We start from the raw sequence: 12,800 nt of genomic DNA, 5'->3' as shown, positions 1-12,800 counted from the left end.
AATATACATTATTTGGTTAGGTTGCTTATTAAAATCAAATATGCTCTCCCTCTTCAATATTTTTAACAATCATTATCTAATACACTGATATTTTTTTATAAGAAATGATCTCTATATATGAAATTAACTCCAATTTTACCTTGTCAAACTCATCAATTAAACAAATTCCTTTATCAGCTAACACCAAGGCACCAGCTTCAAGTGTCCATTCCCTAGACACTGGATTCCTTTGGACATATGCTGTGAGACCAACAGCAGAAGCTCCTTGACCTGTGGTAAATACAACTCTAGGAGCAGTTTTTTCTACATATTTAAGAAACTGTGACTTGGCTGTTCCTGGGTCACCACAACATAGGATGTTTACATCACCTCTCACTTTATGTTTGCCTCCTGGATTTTTTGGTTCACCTCCAAAAACAGCTAATGCTATGGCACGTTTGATTTCCTCATGCCCATAAATAGATGGTGCTATGCTAGCAAATATCTACAAGATGAAGAAATATTTATAGAAATAAGAAAATATATCCTAAAAAGCAGGGCTTTCACCTGCAACTGCAAATAAGTTTATAATTAGATAGCTTAAACTGGACTCCTCGTTTCACATGCTGATATAATGTTAGGTAAATTTTTGTTTAATATTGAAAAAATTCGTTATATGTAGTTGTATTAATTATTTATCATATGAATTTATTTTCATTCTCCGCCATACATGTATTGTGTATAATTATTGTATTTATATTTCACTGATGCATTCAAAAAAAATATTGTAAAATTGTATATTCTGTATTGCTTCTGAATAAAGTATCATTATTAATGTGTATTAAATTTGATGAAGTTGGTCTTTGGCTGTGTAGACAAGGATTTAATCTGATTATTGACCTTAGCTTGACCATTAGTCCCTTGTAGTTAAATAATATAGACCAGGTTTAATGAAGATTTTTTTTTCTTCTTTTTCTTCAAAGACAGAACTTACTATACATAATTGTACAGTTATAAAGGTATTATACGATTATAAAGGTTTCAAATTTTTTCCATAAATTGCTATTAAACATTATTTAAAGGCCTAAACAGATAAAAATCTTACTCTTTCCCCTATTCTCTCATCCTTTGATAATTGTACAACAGCTTTGATATCTTCATCTGTCAGATTTGCTGCGGCCAGTTTGTCATCTTTCTTTGTGATAAAATTTGCCTGTATTACTGTGGCAAATACTGGAAATCCATTCTGTGTGTTTAATGAGCCATCATAGTTGTTATGGTAGATACCAGTCAATTCCTGTCAAAGTAACATGAAAGTTTAAACAATAAATTTATCAAATTATTAAATATCTTTTTCTGTCCAAGGGATGTCAATATAAGCACAGAATTTCTCTTTCTGACCATAAAATTAAGAATGGAAATGGGGAATGTGTCAAAGAGACAACAACCTGAATAAAGAACATGTATCTTGTGCAAGAATTTCAGTCAGGACGAAAACAAATTAGGATGACATGGTTGGTAATCCTTCATTAATGAAAATACAAGAGATATGCACTGTTTCTCTTAATCTTCGGTAAAGATACAACAAATATCAGCTTCAAAATCAAGTTTATAAATAGGACTTTCTCCATATAACCATGGCAAAAACAACAGCACAATTCAAATTTGTTACCATATCTTTTTTTTACTGAATAAAATTTTGTACAATTATATATAAATCATTGTTGACATGCTACTTTAATCATATGAACAATAATGATAGTAATTAACATACTATTTCATCACCCGGTTTACATGTGTCTACCAAATCATCCAGTAAAATAGCATCTTTAGATCGAGGAAGTCTACCAGCAGGTACTTTACCAGGACTCTCTTGTATTGTTATTCTTTGGTAATTCTTATATAATGTCTGAAATGAATTTGTAAAAAAAACTATATTGGTTTTATAATACATTTCGAAATGGTAACCATCAAACAAAATATACAACACTTAATTTCTGAGGAAGTAGAACAAATAAGCCCTGTTCAAGAAATTTTCATAGAGCCTTGGAATGCACATTTTCTGACTCCACGGTCAGCATTTTTTCTAAGTGATCACCAAAGGACTCCTATAACTATCCACTACCAACAGCAGCTAAAAAAAATCATCCGAAACAGAACTATTTTTAGGACAACTCTTACACATTTTTCTGTTATATTCAATGGTTCAGACAATTTTTCAACAACTCTGTCCATATGTGATAAAAATGAAGTGTACATCTTTGCCCTTTCATGGATCTCTTATCTTTCACAGATTTTAAAATTAACTTGTGATAAATAAACCTTTACTTCTTCCTTAAGAATAATCAACAACTAATTAAGACTGGTTACCTGTTCCATATTTATTTCAAATGGTCCAGTTGACTGACATTCAGGACAAGAACCAGGCTTGATTTCTTGACTCTGTGACTGATAAAATGGTCCAAGCAGGAAGTTACATTTGTTACAATCATATTTAATGACATTGAGTTGTGGCATGACACCTGTTGAACTGGTTACTACACCACTGGTACGTATCAACTGATTCAAATGCAACTGTCTGTAAATAAATATATAAAAACGTCATAAAATATGAACTTATTTCAACAAAATGTTTGTGTAAATAGCTTCTTAAACTTGGCTCCCTTAACAACCATGTGTATTCTTATGGAACCAATATGTATGTTAACGCAAAAGAATATCAGTTTTGAGCTCTAGAAAAATTTAATATTTAAATTGACAAGTAATCTTTCATAGCTATTTAACAAATATAGGAATTATCATTCAAACATTACTGATCTATAAAATACATGAAATTTTGTTGTTTAGAAAAACTGAAAAAAAATCCAATTCTGTTTTTTTGTTGTACAACTTTGAAATGTAAATAATGTGAAAGTGTTCCATGGAAGATGCATCTCTCCTGCAATACAATTATAGCTTACCTTAATGATCTTAATTCTTCTATAAGCGGAAGTTCAGCTATTCGAACATGGATAGATTTAACAATTTTGTCATAATTGGGATACATACTCATAACAACCTCTGTACCAGCCTGTAAAATAATAATGAAATGTTTACTACTGGAAAAAAGGCCTCCCTCTAATAAATGTGACAGTAATCATGTTCCTTTGTCCAGGCTAAAATTTGTTAAAAATTAACAATATTAAGATGAAGGATGTACTTGTTGTTTGATGCATGAATTTCACACCTGAACCAAAAGTTTAAGCATTGAAATCATGAAAGTAAAGTGTTTCTAAGAAATGAAGAGAAAACATTGCTTTCATTTTGCAATTTGAGAATTTAAAATGGTGTTATCCTTTGATCATGATTGTACAATTTTTAGTTGAACTTATTTCTATCATAGATTCATAATCGATCACATATATGTAAATTCTAACAAAGAACATTCTTCTTGACAAGTATGGTCATTATAATACACATCTGACATATTGTAATTTAATATCTACAAATACAAGTATAACTTATCATTAACAAATTGCTGGACATTGACTGGGTAGAATCTAAACAATGATCACTTCACTACACTATTTTGTTTAAACAAGTGAAACTGCGAGCTACTGCTCACTGATGATACCCCCGCCGCAAGTGGATAATATTAATAGTGTAAAAATATGCAAGTGTTCGGTAAACAGGAAGTTGTCGAGTGATGAATCTGAAAACGCATCACACGGCATAGCTGACTTAGATAAACCCTGAAACCAAATTTCAGAAATCCTTGTATTGTAGTTCCTGAGAAAAATGCGACGAAAGTTTCATGGGACGGACGGACAGACAGAGGTAAAACAGTATACCCCCCCTTTTTTAAAGCGGGGGTATAACTATGAATATAGAGATAAACTAGAGAAATATATCAAGTCAGTACCAAACAATTTTGGTACCCAAGTACCTTTTCTTGCCTAATTACATCAATTCTAAATCTGATATTTCTAAAATCCGATTTTTTTTTTTGTCAACTACTTTCTATATAAGCAATATTGAAATTTTACCTCATCAAAATTTGTCAACATTTCAGCAGGAGCTTCTGGTAAAAAGTATGCTAATACTTGCTCTACAGAAGCAAGCATATTATAATCCACTATCAAACTTTCTTTGTTTGCTACAACAAAAAGAATATTGTGCAATATGACAGAACAAGAAGAAGATGCCATAATTTCAAAGTGTCTACTAAGAGTAATATTATAAAGGGACATGATTCAAGAACAGTTAAAATTATGCAACCCAAATTTGGACTTAATTGTGTTTTGTAGTAATACACATTGTGTACAAGTTTCATAACATTTGGTTGATTTGTAAGTTTTTAAATAATTCAGTATGGAGATCTTTGCAAGTATAACAGAACTTTTAATTACCTTCTACCATTTGTCTTATCTTTTCTCTATACACATTGTGTCCTTTCTGATCTACAAATGTTCGCAGGAAATTTTTAAATCTGTTCTTGATTTCTGTTTTAGGCCCCAACATTGATACCCATTCTCGTACAGAATGACCCTTCATGTCCTCTAAGTTCTCTATACTTTCTATCATCTGAAAAACAAAGTGAATACTTAAATGTTGAAATTTTTCAAGTACTACTAGAATATATTCTTACCCTTTTGACAAACTCTTGATTATCAGAGTAAATATTTGTTTGTGTTTAAAAAGTCATTGATAAATATTCATTATTTTTTCTCCAAAAAAATCATTGCAAAAGTTCCACTCCTTAGCTGAATGTATCTTACACAACCACACATTGGCAAAAGTCATTCAAAAGTTTATCATATTTCTTTACCCAAATCAACTCTTTTATATGAGTGGCATATCTGTCTTTAAAATAAAAAATGTTTAAACAATCCTTTTATTCAATTCACTATTTAATTAGATCCAGGAATGGACAACAGCCTTTAAGCCACCTGTGCATAATCATACAAACCTCCTCTTCTTCCACATCTCCTTCAGCAGCTCTTTCTGCACGTCGTCGTTTTCTTGGAGCTTCGTCATCTTCTTCATCAGATTCTTCTGCAAAAAGAAAGAGAAATAACAAGTGAAACTGCGAGCTACTGCTCACTGATGATACCCCTGCCGCAAGTGGATAATATTAATAGTGTAAAAATATGGAAGTGTTCGGTAAACAGGAAGTTGTCGAGTGATGAATCTGAAAACGCATCACATGGTATAGCTGACTTATAAAAATCCTGAAACCAAATTTCAGAAATCCTTGTACATGTATTGTAGTTCCTGAGAAAAATGTGATGAAATTTTTTAACTTGGTTATCATGTGTAAAATCATACAAGTGTTCGGTAAACAGGAAGTTGTCGAGTGATGAATCTGAAAACGCATCACACGGTATACCTGACTTATATAAATCCTGAAACCAAATTTCAGAAATCCTTGTATTGTAGTTCCTGAGGAAAATGTGACGAAAATTTTCAACTTGGATATCATGTGTAAAATCATACAAGTGTTCGGTAAACAGGAAGTTGTCGAGTGATGAATCTGAAAATGCATCACACGGTATAGCTGACTAATATAAATCCTGAAACCAAATTTCAGAAATCCTTGTATTGTAGTTCCTGAGAAAAATGTGACGAAAATTTTCAACTTGGTTATCATGTGTAAAATCAGACAAGTGTTCGGTAAACAGGAAGTTGTCAAGTGATGAATCTGAAAACGCATCACACGGTATGGCTGACATATATAAATGTTGATACCAAATTACAGAAAGGGTGGATGTGTAGTTCCTGAGAAAAATGTGACGAAAGTTTCATGGGACGGACTGACTGACGGACTGACAGACAGAGGTAAAACAGTATACCCCCCCTTTTTTTAAAGCGGGGGTATAATGATTGATACATGCCTTCAAATGATAAATATTATAAAAAGAAGATATATATTTCTAGTAGATAATAAGTCATTGATTAACTATCCAATAATAACTTAGACGTCACTGTAAGAACTAAGGTAATGCCTCAACATGACTCTAACCCCATAAAAGGGATGTACAATTAAGATAAAGAAATAAAGTCTCCTGCAAGACTCACGTCAGATAAGGGACAAGTTTCGGCTAATACAGAGTATAAATAAGCTGCTATGTGGCAGTCCAAGTTTGAAGCCTTTCTAAACTAGGTCAACCTACACCGCTGAAACTACCCATTCATCTATCGTGACTCTGTTCTCGTTTTTAAATCAAGAGACTTCCAATCAGTAAGGAACGACTTCAAAAGATCATGTAGGATAAAAAACTTAAATCAAATAGTTTGGAAGGGGGGGGGGGGGGGGGGTCAACATTGCTGCAAGTTTTGTTAATCTAAAATCGATTTTACATATATATCCCTATTGGTCAATCAATTTTTCCCAAATTAAGTTAAGAGGAGGGTGTGGGGGTCAGTGAAAAAGCTATGTGAATTAAGTTTTTTATCCTTCATTGAACTTTTGATGTCGTCCCTAAACCAATCTGATGTTTTCATTCTAGATTGCACTGTAAAGTAATAGAAGAAATAGCTGATGATAATAACTTACCATACATCAAGCCCCTTCTCATACGCCCATACAAAACACCTTCTTCTTTCTCTCTCTGGCGGATTTCTCTTTCAGCAGCTGCTCGCTGTGATTCTGATAAGTCAGAGAAATCTCCCTCATCCAGACCCTCTTGATCATATACATCTAATGCAGGGATAGGACGATAATCTCTGGAAAGATAAATTTAAGTCTCAGATTTGTCAATCATTAGTAGTAATTGCCTAAATCAAAGAGCATGATTGCTCTGAGGGATACGATTGCCATTGTTTTCATTGTTACATGTTTTAGTATTCAACTGGCACTCAAACCACATCTTCCTATATCTATGCATGTGTAAAATGATCGGTAAAATGTAATTTACCTATTTTGATTCAGAATTGACAAAAGTATAAGGGAGACAACTCAAAGCAATAATATAGAAGACTCCATTTCGGCTGAAGGGGTGTTTTAGTTACACCTTTACTTGTGGACTACATTTATTCTAATTTAAATGATGCATATGATTGAAATTATGCAACGACAATAACCCTCAATAGCAGACGGACATAGAAAGGATCTCATGAGTTTCAAATTAATCAATTAATCATTCAATCTGATACCCCTTGTAGTCAAGAAAACTATATACACATCAGTGTTCTCCCCAGGATTTTTTTAAGCCGCAAAATTCAAGGGCGCGCAACTCCTTTTTTATAGTGATCTTTTGTGATCTGAATCAATCAGTCATAAATCATAACATGCAATATTGCTTTGTGTTGTGTGTTTAATAATGCAGAGTATTAATGAATTTATACAAGAATACACTATATATGAAATAAATTGATTTAAAACACAAAAGTTATTTATATTCAGTCAATTAAAGAAGTCAAAATATAAATATTCATCTCTGTACTCTCTGCTACTTCTAGGGATATTGTTTCAAGATAGTGTTATTTTGTTGGACAGTCTGTTCCTCAACGTTGTCTTAATCCTCTTCAGGGTTGAAAACCCCCTCTCATAATAACTTTTTTCTTATACCACCCTTAACATTTCTAAGCCATGAAAACTCAGTCAGCCACTTGTCACCGAAACCAGAAACATGGTGCTTGCTGTTATCACTTGCTAAAACTTTAGCTCAGTTGGGATAATGAAAAGCAATTATAACATCTGCTTATACTGACAGCTGAGTGTAGAGGGAGGTGTATTCCCCTTTTCATTAGAAGTCATTGATCTGAAAAAAACCTTCTACTTCCATCATGTCTTTTGCTTAGAATTCACCCTTTGTTATTTGCAGAGAACATGTTCATTCAGAATTAATAAAATCGGCCTGGGGAGAACACTGCACATGCGCATATTACCTAAACAAACCCTAGACTTGTGATTTGTAGCAAGGACATATATTAAATGTTAATTAAACAACCTCCATTTCTGTATGGAAGTACAATATCAAATATCAGTTTCATAACAGTGACATATAAGATAACTCCTCTTCAGTTCTTATATAACAGAAATAGATTTATCGGAATTCAGAGAACTCTTGCACGTTATCAAAACTGGGGAATTCCTTCTGACGTGTTTCTAAATTTATAAAAACACTAAATATAAATACTGCTTACTTCTGATTTTATGTGTTGTTAAAAACATGCATATAAGTTTAGTCAAGGGAAATATCAAAACATGAAGATTATGAGAAGAACATTATAGGACAGTTGTTTAAATTCAATCCTTTTGTTTGTTTTTACCATTTAAAGCAAGACAATCTGAAGAATCAGAGATGTTCCTTAATGTTTAGAATAAAACGGTTGACGTGAGGGCATGGCCCTGAGTCAATGGTAAAAGTCTACAGATTGCTTGAAAGCAATTGTATCCCAAAAATGGATCAAAGACTCAAATAACTGGGTTTTTGCAAATCATTTCTTACACAATGGAGAGAGAAATATATGTATAAAACATTTGCATTGCAAAAAATGGAGTAAGAAATTCTTCCAATAATTTTAGATGAAAAAAAATGCAGAGTTCTAGAATCTTAAAGTTTGAAAATATTCGTCTAACAATGTCATCATCCTACATATAGGTGCTTACCTTTAATATGATTGCAACCTATGTGAACTTAGAAGAAGGTACACTTTTACATTAAATGAATTTCTTATAGGTTTCATTTCAAATATTTGTTGGGAAATATTGAAAGAAACATACCTGTGACTTAAAGTCTCTTTTATACTGTGAAAGTACTTTTGTTTGTGGGGTACCAATTTTCATGGTTTTCATGGATGACTTTATCCTCGAATTTAAGTGTCCAACGAAATAAAACAACCATTGTCCAAATCAAGACATGGAAAGATCCCTATCAGTAGGTTTGACTACTGATATGATTAAGAGAATATATTAATATATTAAATAACGCCAAATCTGTGAATACTTTTATAGCAGTCAGAGAATTACAACAGCATGCAGGATTATACCCATTTTATCTTTAATAACCTAAACTGTACAACTTTTCATCTTTTAATTATCATAAAAATAATTTTGATCGATGAAAGTCAGATTTTCGGCATTGGTATGCTAGTATGATAAGTGTTCATTTTATATCCTCATAGATCTACTCTAGTACATATGGGAAATAATAGTTTCATGCTGAGCTTGATTTTGGTAAGAATTTTTTGACAATTCAAGATACGTTTATAGCACTTGTTTATATTACTGTTTTCTTTAGGTGACATGTTTATGGCCTAATTAACACCTTTGATGGTCTTTAATCTGTTGATCACTTTATCATGGGTTAGTGTTATCACAACGATTTACACGGGTCAATGTTTCCTTTGCAATTTCCTCAATCCAGACTATTTGTAACCTTCATTGCTAATGGCTTTAATTTTTTTTGATTTTTTTTTTCTTTTTTTGGAAAACTGAAATCCACGAATATGTAAATTTTGTTCAAACCACGAAAATTGATACCCACGAATTAAAGTACTTTCACAGTACCTTAAGAGTTAATTTGAAGAGTTCTAGATAAGTTTGAAAGGTAAAGGGTGCTACATGTACCTGAACCAATTTTACCATAAATTATAAACACTTTCAAATACATGTATATATGTATTCAGTCATATTTGAAATTAAATGGCACCATGCTCTGTATTTCTGAAAGAGGATCATAAATAACTCATTTAACAAATGTGTTATGTCAACAAGTCAGGAACTGCATAATACTTTTCTAGTATCTGTTTATCTGAGTTCACCCTAATTTTGGATAGGGCTGATGCGACACAATCCTTATATTTTGGTAGGGTTTTGAGATTTGTGTCTAGTCATGTTTTTTGCATTCAGATTTTTAAGGAGAAATATTTACTGTTCCAGGTTATCTCCAAATAGTTCTTCTCCATCTGCCTCTTCCTCAGCAACTCCAGCATCCATTTCACTCTCATCTTCAAAGGGAGGTAAATCTCGTCCAGGACTGGAAGTAAGTGGGTCCCCACGACTACTCCTTCGCCCTCTAGAACCCCTAGAAGGACTTGTGGCTGTGGAAAATGGATCTGATGATGTTTCTTCCTGAAATATACAAAAATGCATATTAACTTTCCAGATTTTCTCTTGCATGTTACAGTAAAAATTTCCAGATTTTCTCTTGTTTATTACAGTAAAAATCTTTAAAATACTACAATATACAAAAAATAATTTTTAGTCTGAAAACATGTTTCATCACCCCAGTTCCCCCAGTTATCTTAACGTGAAGTAAGTTATTTTAGCGGGGTATTAATTTTCGCTTGTTTTCGCAATAAAAGAAAATCTCCAAAATAATTCTGCCGATTAATAAATGCACATACAAAGGTATTGATTAAAGTTTTAATCCACTAAAATAATAACCGCCAAAATATTTATTATACCTTTTTCAATGAAAATCCTGAAATTTTATACGTGAAAAAAAAACCGATATGGTATCTGGTTGGTTTTAGTTTAAATGTTTGCCTCCAATATTATGGTCAAAACCTCTCAAGTTAACCCCTCTTACCCCGGTTCAAATCCTCACTCATCTATGGTTAAACTCAAGAAACCCTTGAATGACACCAAACCATTCAGATTTTTGTTTAATGCCTCGTCAGGGCCTTAAAATAGCTATACATATAGAGAGAGTTACTTATAGAGTTGTTCTGAATAGCAACTTGAGTTGTTCAAGTGATACCCTTAAAACTTTAAAGTAGGCACTAGCGTTTCAGGTATACTCAGCCCTTACATGTATGATTAAAGTCCTATCGCTTTTTGTTCGCCTTTACTGGACTTCTGATGATCCCAAAGGTTCCTGTAAAATTTTGACTTCATAATACAATAATTTTACATTATATCTGACGCCACAATGGAAAAGTGATTGTTATGTGGCGTCATTAGTTCAAGCGGGACAGATTCTCAAGTCAGCAAGGAATAGATTTAAGGACATTAAGGTGTATTGCCAAGTGGGCCCCTGCCAATATCAAACCCTGAAGAGGTAAGGTAGTAATAGTTTTACACATGTACGAACTTGTATATATCTTGGTTTTAATTCATGTCTACAGATAGCGGAGGCCTATGGTTTGTATGTAATCAGAATAAATTTTGTGGACCCTTTTGAAAAATTTTACGACGAAGGACTCACCGAAGACAAACTTTCACTAAATTTTATACAATGATTATGTTGTTGATGCTTTAAAACTGTGAAATTTCATGAGCACAGTTTAAAACTGCCTTTAAAGATCATGTCTTCAAATGATTATAATTGTCGTAGAATAGATTATATTGCAACAAAACTTACTGCCATTGTTTTCCTTTTTTTCTTCACAATGTGCAACTTAAGCGCGGGAAAGGGTCAATAGGTCACAGAACAGGAAGTTTAAAATGGTAAAGCTTATTACCAACGTCAACGTACGTTTGCAACAATCAAAGATCATACTATTATCGTATTCTTCAAAACCACATACGAATATTTATGAAAATTTAAGAATATGTTATAAACTTTGCATTATTTAACGGAACCAATTGAGTGTTAAAAAGTTTTCCATGTCCCAGATGTAGTGTTTTATCATAAAGATCTTTAAAAATAATATAAAAGGCAGTGTCTGCGCGTACCCGCATGTACGAATAGTCAAATTGCCTTTCTAGGCTGCGCGTACCCACATCTGGTTTTATAATAAAATGCCGTCGGATCGGGAATGAAACGTGAAAAATATACAGAATGTGTTGCAATTAGTAAATAAATTGATTAAAACTGTTCAGAATTTTTATAAATATACACATATATATATATATATAGGTAAGTAAACAGTTTTTTCTCAGTTAGTAAATATTCTTAAAATGTACAGAACTATCAGGCGTTAAATTTCATACAATTGTATAAAAGAAATTCGGAGTCTATAGCAGCCGCAGAGACAAGAAGAACCCCGGATCACAAAAATTAAAGAAGATTTAAAGTACAACAGAATAAATTTTTCCTGCATTCATGGGGGGGGGGGGGGGGGGGGGGGGGGTTGATTCTTGGTGTTTCTTTTAAAAACGTAAGCTTGGTTACAACTAAAAATTAAGATCACTGAAAGAAGGGAAACATGCGACTGGATATGTATAAAGTGTAAAAAAAAAACCTACGGGCACGATCAGGACTCGTTGGCATGTGATTGCTGTTTAGAATGGCAACATTTGAAATGTGCTGGGTTGAAATCTGTGCCAAAACAATCATATTGGATACATAAATGTTTTATATATTTTAATATAAATTTCAGTTTCGGTTTTACATTTTACTAAAAGATTATTTTAAAATATCATATGGGTATATTTTTAAATATTTAAAATTTTATTCTTTAAATTTTCATTTAAATTTTATAATAGTATTAATTTCTATCATGTTTTTCTTTTACAGGGACTGTACAGTTTCATTTTCCATCATTGTGCATTTAATTTTGCAATGTTTATTATGTATCATTATTTAATAAATACAATTTGAAAATATTACTTTTCATACTCTTCACTCGTTCTACGCGAAATCCCCACATTATCGATAATTTCCGTATATATTTCACTTTTCATTCCCGAACCGATGGCATTTCAATAGAAAACCGGATGTGGGTACGCGCAGCCTAGAAACCGGATGTGGGTACGCGCAGCCTAGAACGGCAATTTGACTATTCGTACCCGCATGCGGGTACGCGCAGACACTGCCAATATAAAATGCACGGTGGGACATATTTATGGAATAGATTATTTTAAGTCTTTAAGATACAATACTTGGTACCATAACTATAATTTATGGTGATAACACTGTAAAATCTAGTATAGTGTCTTTCTCCTTTAT

The 12,800-nt window shown here is 32.6% G+C and overlaps 1 protein-coding gene across 1 annotated transcript in view; it reads right to left on the bottom strand.

The window, feature by feature from the left end:
* Nucleotides 1–11,384, bottom strand: part of LOC139524746 (DNA replication licensing factor mcm2-like) — a 42,437-nt gene extending 31,053 nt beyond the window's left edge. The window contains exons 1-11 of the mRNA XM_071319806.1: nt 11,271–11,384; nt 9,837–10,036; nt 6,515–6,684; nt 4,928–5,013; nt 4,368–4,542; nt 4,005–4,114; nt 2,940–3,049; nt 2,350–2,557; nt 1,754–1,888; nt 1,085–1,276; nt 140–484 (exon numbers count right to left, since the gene is read on the bottom strand). Of these exons, the coding sequence (XP_071175907.1) occupies nt 140–484; nt 1,085–1,276; nt 1,754–1,888; nt 2,350–2,557; nt 2,940–3,049; nt 4,005–4,114; nt 4,368–4,542; nt 4,928–5,013; nt 6,515–6,684; nt 9,837–10,036; nt 11,271–11,276 (1,737 nt within the window). The 5' untranslated portion in view covers nt 11,277–11,384. The remainder of the gene's footprint in view (nt 1–139; nt 485–1,084; nt 1,277–1,753; nt 1,889–2,349; nt 2,558–2,939; nt 3,050–4,004; nt 4,115–4,367; nt 4,543–4,927; nt 5,014–6,514; nt 6,685–9,836; nt 10,037–11,270) is intronic.
* Between the last annotated feature and the right edge of the window lie 1,416 nt (nt 11,385–12,800).

This window comes from Mytilus edulis, chromosome 1 (assembly GCF_963676685.1).
Source record: "Mytilus edulis chromosome 1, xbMytEdul2.2, whole genome shotgun sequence".
Taxonomy (NCBI): Eukaryota; Metazoa; Mollusca; class Bivalvia; order Mytilida; family Mytilidae; genus Mytilus; species Mytilus edulis.
Note: the sequence above shows the minus strand (reverse complement) of the source record. Positions and strands in the feature narration are given on the sequence as shown.